The 21,021-nt window shown below is 34.0% G+C and overlaps 1 protein-coding gene across 6 annotated transcripts in view; it reads right to left on the bottom strand.

Annotated features, from left to right (window-relative positions):
* The window catches only part of CHD9 (chromodomain helicase DNA binding protein 9), a 230,199-nt gene that overhangs the window by 131,344 nt on the left and 77,834 nt on the right, over positions 1-21,021 (bottom strand). For all 6 annotated transcript variants that reach the window (XM_045533756.1, XM_045533761.1, XM_045533759.1 and 3 more), the window contains one exon: positions 11,307-12,925. In XM_045533756.1, the coding sequence (XP_045389712.1) occupies positions 11,307-12,764 (1,458 nt within the window). In that variant the 5' untranslated portion in view covers positions 12,765-12,925. The remainder of the gene's footprint in view (positions 1-11,306; positions 12,926-21,021) is intronic.

Below are 21,021 nucleotides of genomic sequence, written 5' to 3'. Positions count from 1 at the left end.
TGTTACAACACAATAGGAAACTAATACATGGTTGAAAGTTCCTTCCAGCTCAACAGTCCCATATTCTAATGCAACAGATAGTAGTGCGGGCTCCAGAGTCCTACTTCCAATATTTGAATCCTTGTTCTACCACTTCCTAGTTGTATGACCCTAAGCAAGCTATTTAACCATCCTATGCTTCAAGTTCTTATTTGTAAAACAAATAGATAACTCTATTTGTAGATCTAGAACTCTAGATCTACCTCCTAGAGTTATTGTGAAAATTAAATGAGAAAATATATGTCAATATACTTTCATATATATGTAAATATACAAGAGTATATATAACTGTTCAATATTTATTAGGTATTTGTATTTTTATTATTATTCACAATTATACAAATCTTCAAAGGAAAGCTTATCAGTTCTTACCAAAGCTTTTAAAATGTACATTTGCCACGATTTTTCTAGGAATCTAATCACAATTGCACACAATTTATTGATAAAGATGTTCATCGTATTGTCCAAGAACAACAAACCAGTTAAGTAAATTATGGCAGTACCATGTTATGAAATATGATTCAGTCATTAAAATGGTGTTATAAGTCTTCCAATTAGGGCCAAGATGGAGTAATAGGGTCTGGATTTACCCTCACACTTGAAACAACTGAAAATCCATGCAAAATATATGAAACAATAGTTTTTAGATATTGGCCATCAGGCAACCCAGGACAGTGATCCCTAAGAAAAGAGAAACAAGTGAACTAAGACCTACTATTGCCCTAGCTTACTGCAAGCAATGTTTCCAAATTTCAGCACAGAACAAGGAGCAGGAAGTCGGGTGGAATCTGGCAGGCTTCCAGAGTTGAGGAGACAGAACTTGAAGTCAAAGGAACCCAAGGCTAGCTTATAGGGCAAAGTTCCAGAGATGAGAAAGTTTCACAGAGAAAGACCTTCAGAGATCTTCAGAGGCCCCCCTAAAGATTCTAGACAAGTAGTGATCAGCACTTGTTTGTGAAGAAACTACCCAAGCCCCCCCCCACCCCCCACCCAAAACCCCACCATGTTCCCATCAGCCAGAGTGGAAAACCAAATAACTCACAAGGCATTGGATAGATAACTCATAAGTCTATTGCATCAGTAGCGGGGGCAAAATTAGCTCTAAAGATTGCTCTTGTCCAGCCTGACAAAGCTTAAAAGTAGATTTCAAAAAGATAAAATGATCCCCAAATAAATTAACTGCATCTCAGAACAAAACTCAAGAATTTTTACAGGAATGCAAAATTTTCCAACCCTCAACAAGGTAAAATTCACAATATCTGGCATCCATTCAAAAACTATCAGATATGCAAAGAAGCAGGAAAATACAACCTACAATGAGGAGAAAAATCAATTAATTGAAGGAGACTCAGAAATGACACAATTGACGGACAAGGATAGTAACAAGAGTAACTATACAGCATTCCAAATGTTCAATAAGTTAGAAGAAAGATTGAGTATGTTAAGTAGAGACATGGAAGATATAAAATGGATGAAAATGAGAATAGTAGGGAAAGGACATCCTCTTCAATAAATGGTGCTGGGAAAAGTGGATATCCATGTGTAGACGAATGAAACTAGGTCCATATTTCTCACCATATACAAAAATATACTAAAAATGGGTTAAAGACTTAAATGTAAGACTCAAAATTATAAAACTACTAGAAGCAAACATAGGGGAAATGCTGTAGGACACTGGGCTTGCTTCAAGGCAGAGATTTTATGGTTAAGATCCTAAAAGCACAGCCAACAAAAACAAAAATAAACAAATGAGCCTATATTAACCTAAAAAGCTTCTGCACAGCAAAGGAAACAATCAACAGAGTTGAGAGACAATCTGTTGAATGGGAAAAAAAATATTTGCAAACTATTCGTTCAAAAAAGGACTAATATCCAGAATATACAAGGAACTCCAACAACTCACAGCAAAAAAACAAACAAAAAAAACCCATTGAACAGTGGACAAAGGATCTAAATAGACATTTCTCAAAAGAAGACATACAAATGGCAAACAGGCAAATGAAAAAAATGCTCACCATCAGTAATTATCAGAGAAATACAAATCAAAACCACAGTGATATATCATCTTACCCCAGAGTTAGAATGGCCATTATCAAAAAGATAAAAAAATAACAACTGCTGACAAGGATGTGGAAAAGAGACCTCTTATATATCTTTGGTGGGGATGTAAATTATCATAGTCATTATGGAAAACAGTAAGTAAATATTTTTTCTTATTTTAAAAATCTTATTAAAAGATAATTGACTGTTTAATGGAAAAATAATAGAAATGTAGTATGGAATTTAACATATGTAGAAGTAAAATATATGTCAACTATAGCACAAAGGCCAGGAGGGGAGAAATAGAAGTATACCATTATATTGTTCTTATACTGTTAAATGAAAAGGTATACTGCAATTAAAGAGAGACTGTGATAAATTAAGTATGTACACAGGTTGGGTATCCCTTATCCAAAATGCCTGGGACAAAAAGTGTTTCAGATTTAGGATTTTGCAGATTTTGGAATATTTGCAGTACTACTGGTTGAGCAACTCTAATCCAACAATACAAAATTTGAAATGCTACAATGAGCATTTCTTTTGAGCATGACTTGTGAGTGTCATGTCAGCGCTCAAAAAGTTTTGGATTTCAGAGCATTCTGAATTTCAGATTAGGGATGTTTGACCCGTACTATCATTCTTAAAGTGACCACCAAAATAATAAAGAGTACTAGATACTAAGTCAACAAAAGATTATTATTAATATGTGTGCCAGTTCCCAATTTATCACCTCTTAGGTCTAAATACATCCTTCATTGCTTGCTCTGCAATAACTGAGTTGAAATCTGTATATTTTTTCTTTGACAGCTGGCAGAATGTTAAAGTTTGTTAGCAGAGTGCACTAGAGGATTACTGGAAGATGAAGGAGCTTCAATTCCTATTCCAGTGTGCTCTTCTCATCAGGCTACAGAAGCACTAGCAGCCAGCAGCACACAAAGCGCCCCAGGGACAGCTTCCCCAGACACCTCAGGTAGCCTCACAGCAAGTTCTGCTACTTACTTTAAATATGTTCAGTTTATTATATGTGAATTATATCTCAATAAAGCTGAAAATCTGATATAGAAAAAAATAGATAAATGGATATAAAGATTAAAAACATGTATCCCCAAAACGTAACAAGTAATGATTTTAGTTGATGGGATAAGAGGTGACTTTTCTTCTTTATGCTTTCTAAAGTTCTGTATAAATACTTTCAATGAATATGTATTACTTTTGTAGTTGTCAAATGTCTATTTCTTGTCACATAGTAGGCAGTTGACAGATGCTTGAACTAAATTGTTTTCATTAATATATATTTTCAATATTACCAATTTTCAAAGGAGAAACAAAAAAATATCTTACAAAGCTAGGTATAACTGATATTTTAGCATCTACCAATATTTTAGATTATTATATGTATATACACACATACTGTATATCTACATTTGACAAGATACAATAAGGTTATATTTTTAAACACCAAAGACATAGTTATTCTATAGTAAGAAAGAGAAAAATAAGAGTAAAAAGAAAAATAAGACATAGTTAAAAAATTTAAGACAATTAAAAGCTACATACACAAAAAACTTTTAAAAAGTATTTTTCAGTAACTGAAGACAACCACTAATAACTGTATTTATAACACAATATGTTAAATATGTCTCTGATCACAGTATGGTATTGCTGTCATTTCTGATCACCCTTAAACACTACAGAGCTTAACCTATGAAAGGTACCTGCTAACTAGTTACGTGACAGTAAGAAAGTCATTTTTCTAACTGATTTTTGTATATGAAGATAGAGTAACACCTTGTTCAGCTCTACAATTGTCTGAATCTATGAAATGGTCTATGTAAACTTGTACTCTTTTCGAGTATACAGACATATATCCATGTAGGAAAAAAAAATCTCTCTTAAAGATTGTCCTCTTTCCATAATTTGTAAGGTATTCCTGCATAGTGAATGTGCAATATACTTGCATAGTAAACCACAGCAAATGATCAGATCTTATTTAATTGAAAACTGCAGTCCATGCTTCCTATGTGCTTACCATTTCTTTCCATCTATTATCTATACCATATTGTATTAAAATATTTCCTTAATTTAAAATCATTTCAGTCCAATTACCCAAATAAAGAAACCTGGTCACCCATATTTAAGTATTCCAAAATAGCTTTGTATCCATGCCATAATAACAAGAATAAAGTCTGATACCTCTGTAGGTCCTAACACATTATTTTCAATTTCAGATATTAATAAGTAAATGACTGAGTAGCCCTAAAGTATCTGGGAATGTACCTCACAAATAACATTAAATACAACAAAATTTTGTTAGACCTACTTTGAAGTTTGGCTTCAATCTCAGGCATTTCACATACTGCACTAATCTACAAATTTCTCACCAACTGCTGGGTTTTCTCCACTCCTGGAATTTACTTCCTGTTCACCTCTAACCCTTAAGTATGTGTGCCAGAGGTCAACAGCCTTAAAGCTACTGTTAACAACTAGAGTTTCTGTTACTCTGATTCCTGGCAGGCAGTGCAGAGCTTAACTCTTCTACAATATAGTACATAGTTTAATAATTAAAATCATATTTCAGAACTAGCTAATATTCTACAATTTCCCAGTTAAAACAGAACATTTCAATCTAGCTGATTTGACAGAAATGTCAAAACCAAAAGCTAATCTAGTCCCCTTTAACTAAAAAACCAAATAAAGAAATTCCTAGACAGAATTTCTATTTTGTGCTTTGGATTAGTCAGACAATTAAGAATTTTGAAACTTCTTATAAGTAATACCATGCCAAATAAATAAAGATTTAAACAAATTCTGTTAAAGGGATGGTACCATATAAAAATTTTAATTATTCAAAGGAATAATCTAAATATTACTTAGGTAGTTTTTCCTCTCCTTTTTGTCTAGGATATAAGTGAAGTAACAAGCTTTAAAAATTGTACATGTATCTGATGCTTTTTAGACTTAGGAAAAGTTACTACCAAAAAAAAAAAAAAAGAGGATGGGATGCTCTGAGTTCAATAGGTATGAGCAAAGTACAACAAATTGTTTGCTTTAGTCTTACATAAATTTCCCGTTTTTATAATAACATACATGAAATTATGTTTCTGTTGAAGATGATTTCCAAATATCTAATGTGTTCCAATGAAGTCTTACTTAAGTGAGGGTCATTCCTAGAGGTAAAAAAATAACTATCAAAACTTTGAACATACCAGACCTCCCTACAAAAATCTAAGATTTGTCTTCATCTTTTACTAACAGAGCATTCTACCACCATTACCATTATCTTGGGGGTGGGGAGAAGCCATGTAATTAAAGTTTTTGATGTTTAATAAAATATATTCTAACTATCTGGAAAATATACTCATCTATAACAAATAATTCTCTGACATTGAACAGTGGAGGACTTGTCATATTTCTTTACCTTTTGATATGTCCTATAATGAAACCTAAAATTACAACCATAGACTTTTAAGAGTTGAAATAACCTAGCAATTTAGTCTATTTTCTACCCACTACAGAAATTCTTTCTGTGACACATCTGAGCTATTCCATTTCCCTGTTTTCAGTGAAAGAGCATTATTTCAGGGGCAGGCATAGTGGCTCACACCTGTAATCCTAGCACTCTGGGAGGCCATGGCAGGAGGATCGCTTGAGTTCAGGAGTCCAGGACTGGCCTGAGCAAGAGCAAGACTCTGTCTCTTCTAAAAAAATAGAAAGAAATTATAAGGACAACTAAAAATATATACAGAAAAAATTAGCCGGGCATGGTGGTGCATGCCTGTAGTCCCAGCTATTCGGGAGGCTAAGGCAGGAGGATCACTTGAGCCCAGGAGTTTGAGGTTCCTGTGAGCTAGGCTGACTCCATGGCACTCAGTCGACAGAGGGAGACTCTGTGTCAAAAAAATAAAAAAATAAAAAAAGAAAGAGCATTATTTCAAACTTCTTCCTTACACTAAATGATAATATGCTTTTATGTGACTTCCACTTATTAGGCCTAGTAATGACTTCTAAAGTCCTTCAAACATTTGAAGATAATAATTGGGTTTACCTTTAGGGCATCTATTGATACCATCTTACACATCAATCTTATAAAAAGTATCAGAACACTTCTGAAAGGAGTATCTATTTGAGTTTGTTTTGTTTTGGTTTTTTCCCCTCTGCTAATAGATAAACTGTCCTCAATATAGCCAGAAAACATGAGAGGAATGGTTTTCTCCACTTAAAGGTTGTAGAGCAAGTTTTTGCCTCATCAATAAGGTAGATTTTTTAATGGGAAGGAGGAAAAATCATTTAGTACATTATTATTATATATTACAATGCAATAACATACTTTGAAGTAAAGTGAAAGTGGTTTAAGACCACAGATAACGGAATCCAGTGTGGACACTTACTGGATGAGTAACTTGGGGTTCATTACTTAATTTCTTAGTACCTCATTTCCTCTCATGTAAACTGAAGGAAAAAAATCATACCCAAATGAAAGAATTATTATGATGGATCAATGTGTTAAAATAATATATGTTAGGTATTTAGAGCAGTGTTTGGTGCAAACTAAGAGCTATGTGTTACCTATAATTTTTTATTACTATGTGCCTACTTTAATTTCTATTATTATGGCAATATATGCAAGAAAATTATAAAGATATTTTAACTACCTTGATTCAGATTTTTCCAGATCTCAATAATAAGCTTACTTTTATACAGTACTTTAGCAACTTGAGAATGGCAAACCATTCAGCCATTCAAAACCATTTTCAGAAAAATATTTCATGTCATGAAAAATATATGCAACATATTAATTGGAAGGTTAAAAAGCAATTTTCCAAAAAGTAAAAACTATATGGTCTCAACTTTGCTTCTTAAAAATGCAAAAATATGTAGGTGCAAAAATCGCAAAAATATGTAACCTTCAGAAAGAGACACAACAAATCTCACTGAAAACTTAAATAAAATGTCAACAGTGGTTAGCTTTTGGCAATATTACAAGTGACTTCTTTTTTTGTGTTTGTTTTATATATAGTCCAATGTCTTATAATAACCATCTCATAAAAACAAATTTATCAGAAAAAAAACAATATCTTAAAATATGCCATACTCAGGCTGTTTAAACCTGTCTTTAAGTTTTTTAAAGTTTGTAAGTAAATTTCTCAACCTTCAGAAAAAATTCAAGGTAGTAAACAAAGTAAGAAATTCATCAGAATACAAAAGCCAACAAAGCATTATGTATAAGCACATTCTAAAATTCTATTTCCTGTTTTGATTTCTAGTTCAGCCATCCCACATGACATGTTTCAGCGCTACAGAACTTTTATGCTAAATTTACAAACATCAAGAGATCATACAGTGCTCCATATGTTATTTCCACTTCACAAATATGACAAAAACTAAAGATTGTGTTACAAAAACAGCATAAAATATGTCATAAGAGAGCAATGAAAAGTTTATAGAGCATTATCCTCTCAAAATTCCTTTGCTCCAAAAATTAGAGATGAAGATAAGCTAGTATCATCTCTATTTTATGTTACATCTCGTACATACTTAACATTTAGACACACTTGCTATAGCTTCTCACTTTTTCTCTTTTCTCTTCCTCAGATCAATAACCTTCCCTCCCCTTGCTCCACCCCCTTCTTCCATCTCCTCCTGGCCTCTTCCCTCAGGTCTCTTCCTTCTGTGTTTAGCCTCCTGTCTCTCCTCTTTTTTAAGTGGTAAAATTCTAGAATCAAATCAGCAATGTTCACTGTTGTTAATAATTGACACAGATTTCAGGATACTCTAAGATATTTGAAATGATATCTATAATCACCCAGCTTTAGTTGGAGAACAAGAAAATGTAAGGCTTAGAAATATTCTTTAAATATCCAACCTTCTCACTGAAGCTTTCTCGAATTCTAAATAGAGTGTCATCCATGATTTTTCATTAAATTAAAGAATATCTTATTTTGGCTATAACAAAATGTACCTCAGAATTATTTTGATAAACTAAAAAATTATGATATTTTATTATTTTTAAATTTCGTAACTTCTATACATATGTAATAATGCTAATTTAGTCTAAAAGGAAATGACTGCATTAAGAGACAGAGCTAAAGAAATCTGACAAAGAACCCAGAAAAAAATTTCTTTCCATAGAAACTGGGGAGGTATCATAATAATATAAGAACTCCTTATTAATATAACATTTCAGCTCTATAGTAATCATAACCATCCAGAACATGCCAAAAATTACTAAGGCAAAAAACTTATATGCTCTGTCAAGTTTTGTCATAAAACTCACATATTAAATCATTTGAATTTCACATATTTAGAATATGTGACCTATAATTCAGTACATATAAAACTGATATGCAATCCATAATAATAATCCCCTACCCTCTCTACCAGTCCATCTTTCCTCTTCACCCCGACAATCAACCAATCCCAAATATCACTTTTTACACTAAGAAGTAATAGGAATCTCAAGAACAGACTTTCAGTAAGTCAAAAAGTATCCCCAATGAACTGCCCTTTATCAGTTTTGGCATGTAAAAAAAAGAACAAGAAGTTAGCAAAACAAAACAAACTCTGAAACAAAAAGGTAAGTGATTTAACCTATATTATCAATGTAGAATAAGATCTATATAACGTTACTTATTATGGGTCTGAAAACAACTTTTGAGTGCTATCTATACGCTAGCATTAGAGGCTGCTTTAGTTATTTACAATTACTGTCTTTTCATTCCAAATCTATAAAAAGGAGTCATTATTTTTATTCATTTATTTTTTTTGAGACAGAGTCTGGCTCTGTCACCTGGGCTAGAGTGCCGTGGCGTCAGCCTATCTCACAGCAACCTTAAACTCCTGGGCTCAAGTGATCCTCCTGCCTCAGCCTCCAGAGTAGCTGGGACTACAGGCATGTGCCACCATGCCCAGCTAATTTTTTTCTGTATATATTTTTAGTTGTCCATACAATTTCTTTCTATTTTTAGTAGAGACGGGGTCTCGCTCTTGCTCAGGCTGGTCTCAAACTCCTGAGCTTAAAGGATCCCCTCACCTCGGCCTCCCAGAGTGTTAGCATTACAGGCGTGGGCCACCACGCCAGGCCCAGGAGTCATTATTTTTTAAAGCCAAGGAAAAACATTCAGAAAAGCATGAATTAAAAAACAAATAACAACAACAACAGGAAACATGAATTTTTTTTTTTTTTTTTTTTTTTGAGACAGAGTCTCGCTGTGTTGCCCAGGCTAGAGTGAGTGCCATGGCATCAGCCTAGCTCACAGCAACCTCAAACTCCTGGGCTTAAGCGATCCTACTGCCTCAGCCTCCCTAGTAGCTGGGACTACAGGCATGCGCCACCATGCCCAGCTAATTTTTTTCTATATATATGTTTTAGTTGGCCAGATAATTTATTTCTATTTTTTTAGTAGAGACGGGGTCTCGCTCTTGCTGAGGCTGGTCTCGAACTCCTGACCTCGAGCAATCCACCCGCCTCGGCCTCCCAGAGTGCTAGGATTACAGGCGTGAGCCACCGCGCCCGGCCTAGGAAACATGAATTAAAATGATGACAGGCCTTAGAAAATTAAAATTTAAGAAAATGTTAATCAAATCTATGCCTCATAACTTCAATTATACACTAGACAAAATGATTGGTCAAACTAGTCAGAAACCTACATGAACCTAGAGGAGCCTAGGTTCAATCAATGGAGAGTTTTTCCAGGGTCCTTCTAACTCTAATAAAGATGCTTGATTCTCCTCCAGCAGAGGGAGCAAAATCATAATACTCAATTCATGTCAAAAAAAGTGGGGTAGAGGGTTTATAAGTGTCTCTTAAGAATTTCTACATCTATCTATAGACATTTTAAAAGATATGCTGAAAATACTATTTGAAAAGAACTAAAATCAACCCAGTGGAAAAGACAAAGATTTTATCTTTTTCAAATTCCTAAAGGTTTTGAAATGAAACACTGGCCTCTAAATATTTAATTTCAAGAGCCAGGGTATATCCATTGTCCACTGAATCTCACAGGTAACCAAGGAATTGAAACATTTTATGAATCCTTAATTTAACAACAGAATTTCATAAAAATATAAAATAGTATATAAAATTCACTTTATTATAAAAGTAATATATTCACATGACAAATACTGTAGAAAACAAGTGAAAGAGAAGTATAATTGCACTACCCAAAAACAACTTATTCCTTTCCAATATGTTTTCATATGCATATTTTCATACCATTATTTAAAAAGTATAGTTAAAAAACATGTATTAATTTATTACATGCTAGGCACAGTTCTAAACACTTTTATATGTTATAACTTATTTCACAAATGAAAGTTGAAGAAAAAGAGACATACAGAAATTATACAATTAGCTCAAAGTCACATAGCTAGTAAGTAACAAGAGCCAAGACTATAACCCAGGTAATCTGGTACCAGAGCCTATACCCTTAACCACTTTATTGTGATCCTAATTTTGAATTACTCTTTATCATTAACATATTCTCAGTGTTAGTCCTTGAAGTCTTTTTAATGCCAATAGTCCATCTAAAATGCATATGATAATGAGCAATTCTATTTCCAGTTACCTCTTATAAATACAGTATATTACTTTTGCTACATTTGTGTTTACTTTTATATTCTTTACTATACCACCAAATTGCTTTCCAAAATATTTGTGCCAATTAACAAAGCCATGGTAAGTATCAATTTCACAATAAATTTGCCAGCATTAACATTTAAAATTTTTTTCTAAGTAACAAGAAACCACAAAACCACACTCCAAATTGAATTTATCATTAAAGTTGTATATTATTTTTGTTGTGTTTACTGTTAATTTCCTTTTCTGTGAACTTCAGTTTATATGCTTTATCTAGTTATCAACTGAGATCTTAAAATTTGCTAATCAATTTATGAGTTTTTATAAGAATATTAACTCTATGTTCATCATATTTGCAATAAAATTTTCCAAGTCTCTTTTTTCCTTTTAATTATGATTAAGTTTGTTTTTGATAAAACAACCTTCTATTGAAGATAATCATAATTAAAAGTTACAAGAGGTCTTGAAATCTTATAATTCTCTAAATACAGAAGTTAGTCTATTGCTTTGAGCACATCAATCAATGTAAGTCTTTCAATATAAGACTTTTAAAGCAATATAAAACTATATCAAAATATACATGTGCACCTAATACAATTACTGAATGAGAAGTCTTAACTATGTCTCAAAATTAACTCAAAGAGCTACATACCTGTCGCTGTAAACACAGGCGATTTCTGTCATGTAAATGCTGATGATTAGAAAATGATGAATGCCAATTCCGAGCCTGACTTTGCAACTGAGTCTGAGTCATATCAGAAGGCCTTGTTACAAGATGTGAAGTAAACTGCCGATCAAGGTCATGATCTAAAACGTGACTTGAATTATCCTGTCCAAATGTTGACTCATCAAATTGGGGAAGAAGACCCTCCTGAAGGAGGTCCTCTGGGTCAAGTCCTGTAAATGGCTCAGTTTGAGATTCCACTTGATGAAGTAAATTCTCTTCTAAAGATGAAAAGCCATTAGTTTCTACATGATCATTGAAATGGCCCATTTGAGTTCCGGAGTCAACAGGATCTGGGAAGTTCATGTGCACAGGAGATAATTTTGAATTGCTATAATTACCCTGAGGATGTGACGAATGCAACATTTGGAAATTATTTGAATTCAACGATGTATTGGGGTTTAGGACATGCTGAGTGGATTCGTGCTTGATTCCCCTATGAGGTGAAAAGGAATTACTTCCAGTAAAATCAGGTAAAGTCTGATTTGTATGATTAGGTGCAAGAACTGCAGAGGACTGAAGGAGACTGTTTGGTGATATATGATTACTGGAAAAGGAATAATGTGAAGAAAACTGCTGTGAATTACTGACAGAACAAGAAGTCATATTTGGGGAAGGTCCATTAAAACTTCCTTCTTGATGATTGCTACACTTGAGGAAGTGTACTGAAGGATTTGACGTTTGAGAAAATTGCTGCATTGAAAGAGATTGCTGTGAATTAGATGCATTAGTAATTTGTGGTGGGTGGTTAACATTGACTCTGGGTGGACCAGAAACATTAACATCCATAAAGTTTTTAGACTGGCTAAGAGAATTTTGCCCTGGGTTGAGATTATTTCTGTTTTGTTGTGATCGTAGTGAAGTGCACTGTGTTTGTTGTTCATTGGCCTGAAATAAGGCAAAGTCATGGTGTGCCACGAAGCTTTTATTCTGATGCATAGAATGTGAATGTCCTTGTTGGTGAAAAGGAGATCCATTCTGATTTGAAATGCTAGTAGCTGTCTGGTGGCCCCACATTGGACTGCCATCTGCTACATCTGGAAACAAACCATTGGGTTGATTTTGTGGGTGGATTGGAGAACAATTAAACTGAGAGTGTGGAGATAACACATGTTCAGCTGGACTACCAAAAGATTGATTAACTTGATGAAATTTCATTGAATCAAACTGATTTAACTGTTCATAATCAGTCATCTTCTGATGTGTTGGAGTACCCTGAACATGGTTCAGTGAATCTATATGCAAAGGTTCAAATTCTGCACCCAAGTTCAATTCATCAACTAGTGAAACGGGTCCTGGTTGTACAAATGCATCATCTGACAAACCTTCTAAGGTCTCACCAAAAAGATTGGCTTCATCGAAAAAGTCCATCATTGGATCTGTCATCTTGAAAATTCAGTAACAATCTGGGCTGTTCACTCCAAATAGAGTATATTCAGCTTATCTGTAGTAGATATTACTGGATCATTTCCAAAGGTCAGCTATTCCAAAACAGGTCAACATTCATTATTGCTCTAGACAATGACATGTCGTGAAGTGTCAGAATCCTAGAAAAATAAGAACAATTTAAATTTAATGAGTATTCATTAAACTTTTATAAACAAAGTTTACATATTTTAAAAAATGACATCTCAGTATACAGTATTTTTTTGTAGAATAATTCATTGCAAATACCTCATTAATATTCCCTACGAGGGAAAAAAAAAGGCTCCCACAGGGGACATAACTATATGTACATAAAAGTAATAGTATTAGCTGTGCACGCCTGCAGTCCCAACTGCTTGGGAGGTTAAGGTAGGATTGCTTGAGCCTGGGAGTTTGAGGTTGCAGTGAGCTATGATGATGCCACTGCACTCGCTAGGTGACAAAGACCCTGTCTCCAAAAAAATAAAAAATAAAAAAAATGAAAAGTAATAATAATCACTACTTCATTTTGAAGTTCATATATTATGATGAAAGAATGTAAAGTATACCTGAGAATAGTATGTCACATTCTCTCCCATACCATGAAATGGCCATCACTTCCCAGCCCCTCTAGCCAATGTATAAAATATATATGTATTACACTTCAAAGTTATGTCTTATTTAGATAGCTGACATCAAACCTTCTTAAATTAGTAAGTACATTGTGATCTTTTGCTCTAGACCCCTTGAGCAGATAAATCTGTTACTTCATAAGGTATATGTGGAAATGTGTCAAGAACAATAACTGTATGAGGTCACAATAAGCTGGCCCAGAACAAGGTAAGTTAGCTGTCGGGTCAGCTGACAGCACAGACATGTGCTGGGGGACATGGCCACATATTGCCACTCATGATCCTCTTGCTCATGGTGATCAAGGATGATCACTGTGGAAGATCAGCCTTCCTGAAAGCCAACTGATTTAGATATCCGTGAAGCAAAAGCAAGCACCTTCTACTAATAGTTGTGTTCATTATTCTGTCCCTAATTCCACCCTGTTAAATCATTTGGAACATACATGTTGCTTATTATATTTACTAAACTATGTAAATAAATGTGTCCTGAGAATCAAGTTGATAAGAAAACAGTAGCTTGAGCTAAGCAATAAACTTGTCTTGTGATAGTCTCAAGCAAAAAATGATTTATGTAAACAGACATCCCTAGCTTACTGTGGTCCGACTTACAATTTTTCTACTTGATGGTATGAAAGCAGTATGCTTTCAGTAGAAACCATACTTCAAGTACCCATACAACCATTCTATTTTTCACTTTCAGTATAGTATTCAATAAATTACATGAGATAGTCAATGCTTTATTATAAAATAGGCTTTGTGCTAGATGATTTTGCCCAACTGTAGGTCAATGTAAGTGTTCTGAACGCATTTTTAAGGTAGACTAGGCTAAGCTATGATGTTTGGGAGAGTAAGTTAGGTGTATTAAATATATTTTCGACTTCCAACATTTTCAACTTACAACAGGTTTATCAGGACATAACTCCATTGCAAGTCAAGGAGCATCTGTATATGTGTATATATACATACACATGCTATTTATGTATAGAAAGGACCTAACAGGTTACCTGCTAATATGAAATGGCTGACTACTATTGTTCCAGGCTTGTATTAGTGCAAATATTTTTAACAAAGATAATTTATAGTTCTGTGCCCACTGTCTTAAATAGAGAGTCAAAAATGGAAGTTCTTGCTCCCCTATGTATTATTTGAAAATGAACAAAGACCTAAGACACTTTTCCAGAATTTCTATTTTTAGAGGTTCAATTAGGAAATATAAATTTCCTAAGCAAATTGTCTACAAGTTTATTGCTTAGCTCAAGCCTACTGTTTTCTCATCAACTTGATTCTAAGGACACATTTATTTACACAGCTTAGTAAATAAATAGAATAAGCAATATGTATATTCCAAATGATTTAACAGGGTGAAATTAGGAACAAAGTAATGAATAGACCTGTCAATAGGAAGGTGCTTACTTTTGTTTCATGGATATCGAAATCATTTGGCTGTCAGGAAGTCTGATCTTCCATGGTAGATGAGCAAGAGAACCATAATACCACAAATGAAAATAATTTTTAAAAATCTGAGAATCAGGCCGTGGCGCACGCCTGTAATCCTAGCACTCTGGGAGGCCGAGGTGGGTGGATTGCTCAAGGTCAGGAGTTTGAGACCAGCCTCAGCAAGAGCGAGACCCTGTCTCTACTAAAAATAGAAAGAAATTATCTGGCCAACTAAAATATATATATATAGAAAAAATTAGCTGGGCATGGTGGCACATGCCTGTAGTCCCAGCTACTGGGGAGGCTGAGGCAGTAGGATCGCTTAAGCCCAGGAGTTTGAGGTTGCTGTGAGCTAGGCTGATGCCACGGCACTCACTCTAGCCCGGGCAACACAGCGAGACTCTGTCTCAAAAAAAAAAAAAAAAAAATCTGAGAATTAAATAGCAACTCTATATTAATTTTACCTAGAAACTGACTTATCAATCATAATGGTATATAAGTACTTTAATAAAAATATACTTTAGAAAAAGTAAAATACAAATAGAAGAAATTATTTTTCCAGATTTTATAGTTGTGAGACCAAGAATATGGAGGATTATGTAGTCTGAACTGAACATAGCATTACCCAAAAAATAAGGTAGGTTAAGTAACTTCTCCAGAACATACCTTATATTCAGCTTCAGACACTAGACTGGGGAACATCTATGTATACCTAAGCTATTAATAAGGAAAGCAATGTCTTACGATTATGCATCAAGATACAACTTAAGGAAAAAAATGATGTCAAATTATGACACTATGCCACTTACAATTATTTTATTATTAATGACATAACTTTAAACTTATTTAGACTTAGACTTATTCCATGGGATTTGACAATTTCTTCTGTATTAAGGTGCTTTGCTTAGCTCATAAAACATTTGATTGTTGCTTTGCAAAAACATGTGGAATTGGTTTTATTTCTTTGACAATGAATATTTGCTTCATTAATGTCAGATTTATGTTGCTCTGTTTCTGTGCCTTTCTGCATACTTGATAACTTTTTGGTTAAATGTTGAACAGTGTAATTTCCAAAGACATTTTAAACAGGAATTAAATATGTGTAGTAGTAACAATGTACATAGCACAGATGAAGTGATGACAATACAAATAGCTATGACTAAGTTTGTGTAGGCACAGACAATAACTACTCCTCCATGACAGCTACCTAGCACAGTGCCTGAGATACTTCCCAATTTCAGAGATATTAAACGTGAAAAAAAATGCATCTTATAAATGACTGAAATAAGTTCTTGAATATTAGAATGTATTACTTCAAGAATTCAGCCCACCCTCTAGCCTCACTTGCTGGGGCAGGTGTGGGCTGCTCCTCACCTGGGCACAGCTTGGCTCAGGTGATTCAGCTGCCTGCGGTGGGCTTGGTCTGCAAGGAGTGTGCCTGCTGGAAACTACCCCTGTAAGGAGATGCTGGGGTCTTGGCTAGGAAGGTGACCATTAACCTGTGAAGATTGCCTTATGGTGTGGGCATTGGCCAGAAGGACTGGGCTGGCACACCCTCAACACATCAAGATCCAGAAGCCAAGAGGGATGTCAGAATGGAGGTGCCGATCTGGGCTCCACCCCTCCAAAACCAAGAGTGCCCAGAGTGTTCGCAGCCTCTGTGTCAGGCTTTCCACTGAGGTCTGCCTATCCCCAAGACCACACAGTTTGTGCTTTGCTTTCATTCCAAGGATGGGCAGGCTGACCTCGACCTGCTCACCTGGCTGTGACCTCGACCTTTCCACCTAGATGGAGCTGTGTGCTACAGCTGATACCACAGCTGTTTGGGGGCAGCCTTCCTCTGCAGTGAGGAAATGACTCACAAGTTTTTGACTACTGGATTGCTTAGCACTTTTTGTTTTAATGTCCCAATTCTTAAGTTCTGCCGTTGTGGTATTCTAGTGCTAAATATAATCTTTTGGCAGAGTTTTTTAACTGCCTAGAACCCAAGATCCTAAACTTTTTTTTTTTTTTACTATATTTAGATTATATTGTTTTTGGTTTTTTTTCCCCAAAGGGGGAAAATCTAGATGGAAAAGGAAGTTATTTTAAAATACAGTATGAGGTTAAGAATTAGCATTAGGAACATGGGCATTACAGTTGAAGTTTTAGAATTTCAACTGGAACTACTGTTAAAGTTTTAAGCAAGAAGTATTAAAGTGAATTGAAAGATGTAATGCACTTTTCTTCAAAGGAAGTATTTCTTTATGTGTTGGCAAAGCTTGAGAATAAATTGGTCTCGAATTGAAAAAAAAAAAAAAAAGAGAGAGAGAATTCAGAACCCAGAACTACAGAAAACTATTGCCCAACTGTAGATTAGATTTACTTGAATGATATAAGTTCATGTATTTCTACGTATTCTTGTTGTGGTAACAGTGAATTTAAAATATAAATATAAAACATTCTGAATTTATACTGATTTACTATAGGCTTGTATGTTTGTTTTATTCACTAAAAATAGAGAATTTTTAAAAGACTATTCTGGAAATAAATTTATGACATACCACAGTAGTAATATACCACAGGAGAGACTGGTGTGGTCTTTGAATTTTTGTACATTATGGAAGGTTAGCTAAAACAGACATTGTTTTCTACATTTATATAACCTGAGGCTTACCCAAAATATAAGATGTGGTAATTTTAATTAAGAAAATAATATTATTTATTCATCCAATATATATTTATTGATAGATAACTTCTAGGTACTAGGATGATGAATAATAACTGAACTCTAAAGGGGGATACAGACAAACAGATCATTACCAACACATGTTATTTGTGCTTTGATAAAGGCAAGCACAGAGGAGGAACATCTATCTAATAGTAAAGAAAATGGACAAAGACACCAGTATTATAAAAATAATAATACTATAAGAAGAAGATCTACATTTCATTTGTGACAAGATAGTAGTCAATTTTAGTTATAAAAATAGGGACTAAAAGATAATTATAGAAAAATTGCCCATAAAATCCACTAAACCATGTTTTCTTATTTGAATAGTTATCCTACAATTGTTACAATGCTCAAATTCCTCTTTAAGATCTATTGTCTTAATTCATTATGGTAAAGGTCTGTACCATTCTCCAACTTTATAAAAACATCACATCAGTCTAATTTTAACTTATTTAATTAAGCACATATTTATATACTGTCCATTACATTCAAAGGATCTTTGCATAAACTACAAAAGTCCTTGCTCTCAGGAAGTTAACTCTAAATAGGGAGGGATAGGGGATGGCATAAGAAAAACACAATATATGTTGACTAAAATATGGTAAATATGGCCTAAGAGAGGTATAAGTTCATCTATAAAGTAATTCATAAAGAGAAGAGAGTCTACTAGGCCAGTTATTCAGGAAAAGCTTCTTGGAATAGGTAGCATTTGAGAGGGTCCTTATAAAGGGATTAGAAGAGGAATCTAGGTAAAAGATTCAGAAATAAAGAAATGGCAGCAAGGAAGTACATGTTTAGGGAACAATATGGCCATTGTAGAGGGTATATAAAGGGAGAAAAATGGAAAGTAAAGCAATAGAAAATAAAAGCAGAAATATAAACTGAAGCATTGCTATATGGGACCTTATCAATCATGCACATTAAAATAGTATATATGGGGGAAGATTCCTCTAAGGTTGAGACAAGTCTTTAGAATCAAAATCAAATTATCTTTATTTCTATATTTATTCAATGCCAACTGTATGATGAACATACAAAATGGATTCAAATTTCAAAATTCTTGCCTTCAAAAAACTCATCATGTAGAGAGAAACAAACCATATAAACAAATAGTGTGATATATGGCTTAGTAGAGATATATACAAAGCACTATATTATGATACCACAGATTAGATAGCAATTAATATATCTGGAAAAGGTCAGGAAAGACATAGAGATGAGGTAACATTTGAGTTGGTCATTAAGAGTAAAAATAAGATAACTGAATATGCAATCTGTAACAGAATTTATAGATACAAAATTACTTCCGTGGAAACTGACTTTCCTCAGTGTCTAATAGTTGCTTTTGCTTCAAGACATGTCTGTACTCTGCAAATAGATTCCTTAATATTTTTCTAGTAAAAAATTAGTCTTCCCAATATATTCTATACATTAATAGTTTTGTTACACCTCATAATCATTGATCCCTGCCAGATTATTCAGTCCTCTAGCACATCTATACAGGATTAAATTTGTGTTACATTAACTTTTACTTTGTTTATGCACTACTCACAGTTACTTAAAAACCTATACTTAGGGAAAATTCAGTTTCGGATTTATCTCCCATGGAAAGTCTCCTGACTCATGTCTCAGAGTCCAGTACTCTATGAACACCACGAATCATATCCATTGTAATAAGATCAGCTATTTTCTCTACTAGACTATATATCCTTAGAGAAAAGGAATACCCTTACCATCTTTGTATCCCTAGCATGTTGTCTAGCATACTAGTCATGTAATAAACTTTTGCTAAATGAATGCATGGGAATTAGAAAAAAGATTAGACTTAAATTTTTCAAAACAAAAAACAACAACAAAAAACTCTAGACCTGAGTCCTGGCTCTACCACTTTCTAGCGGTATGACCTTGAGAAGATGACATAATTTTTGTTCTCATCTGTAAAGAAAAAAAACAAAAAAAACCAACAAAACGTAACAATAGGAAAATCTATTAACTACAGTCCTGTCTAACTTAAAGGTGAATTATAAAGTGATAGTAAAGGTAAACTACTGTCTCTACCAGTAAGTTGTAATGCCAATTTAGGTTAGGAAACAGGGCTTTTATTAGTACAATCCTCTCACTCTCTTGCATTGTACCTAAAACTGGCAAGAGCACAAAGAACACTGTAGAAATGTCCAGAGGTGAGGCAGGACATGGCATTTTGGGAACTACTCAATAGTGTAGTGTGGTGAGAGAATTCTATTAGCCAAATGAAGGAGAAGTTGAGAGGTAAGCAGAGGTTAGATATCCAAGGCTTTATTTATTAGCCTTGTTAAGAAAACTGGATTTTATCCTAGAGGCAGTAGGGAGCTATTTCACTAGTTAAAATTTCTTCTCTAACTTAATGTTTGACTAACATTTTTCCTATGGTGAAATTATTCTCACTGGTGGCTATTAATATTTGAAGTTATTTTTAGAAAGTGAATAGCAACTCTTTCTAGGACAGTGACCAAAACACCTAAGCTGTACTCAGAAACACTTTTTCAAATAGAATGATAATGATAGGGGATATTAGTCATTTTAAAGACTATCCTTACTTGGCAAAATAAAAAGCTGGCAAACTTAAGTGACTTCACCATTTCCTTTTTTTTTTTTTTATTCTTATTTTTAAAAAAAGCTGTTCTGTGAACTTGTAGAAAGAACTCCTGTTATGGCATTCTAACTATACCTGAATACCTATTAAAAAGTTCTTTACATCAAGTCAATTTTCCCCCTGCCTCCCTAAGGCATCCCCTTTGAGATTATTTAAAATAAACCTAATCCCTTTTACTTACGACAAACCTTCAAATTCTTAAAGACTTATGTCTCTCCTAAAACTTCTCTTTTCAAAGCTATAGGCTAAATATTTCCAGTTTATGGTATGAAAAATTCTACCTAAAAAGGCCATAATAAAAGGTTTAATGTTTAAAGGGATGAATCTTTAACTACTGGCACCCAAATTACTCATTTCCTTATTGGCTCCCCTAGGGCTTCTAAGTACATGACTGGTAGACAGCAAAGAATTGGACAAAGTTTACTAGCTTAATGCTAAAATCATGTGAAAATATGCTAGTAAATAATAATAACCACACTAGAATAGTATTAGTTAAATTAATTTTCTAGAAGTGTACCACAGAATTTCTATCCTCAACCTGTGTGGCTCAGTATTTATGATCAGACTAAATGAAGGTGTAGGAACTTTGCTTAACAAGGTGATTTTAGGTTGAGAGAATTAATACAATAGTCAATAGACTCAAGTTACCAAAGAATCTTGAGAAGATGGAGTCATGGATCAAATTTAATAATTTGTAACTATCAGGTCCTGCTTTCAGCACAGATAATCAACTCTACAAGTACACTGGGGTTGCAAAGGAAAGTAACATGAATGAATATGGCTGGCCAGAAGAGAACTAGCTAAAAAGTACAAAGGTGTAGGCTG

Source organism: Lemur catta, chromosome 20 (genome assembly GCF_020740605.2).
Source record: "Lemur catta isolate mLemCat1 chromosome 20, mLemCat1.pri, whole genome shotgun sequence".
NCBI classification, from domain to species: Eukaryota; Metazoa; Chordata; class Mammalia; order Primates; family Lemuridae; genus Lemur; species Lemur catta.
Note: the sequence above shows the minus strand (reverse complement) of the source record. Positions and strands in the feature narration are given on the sequence as shown.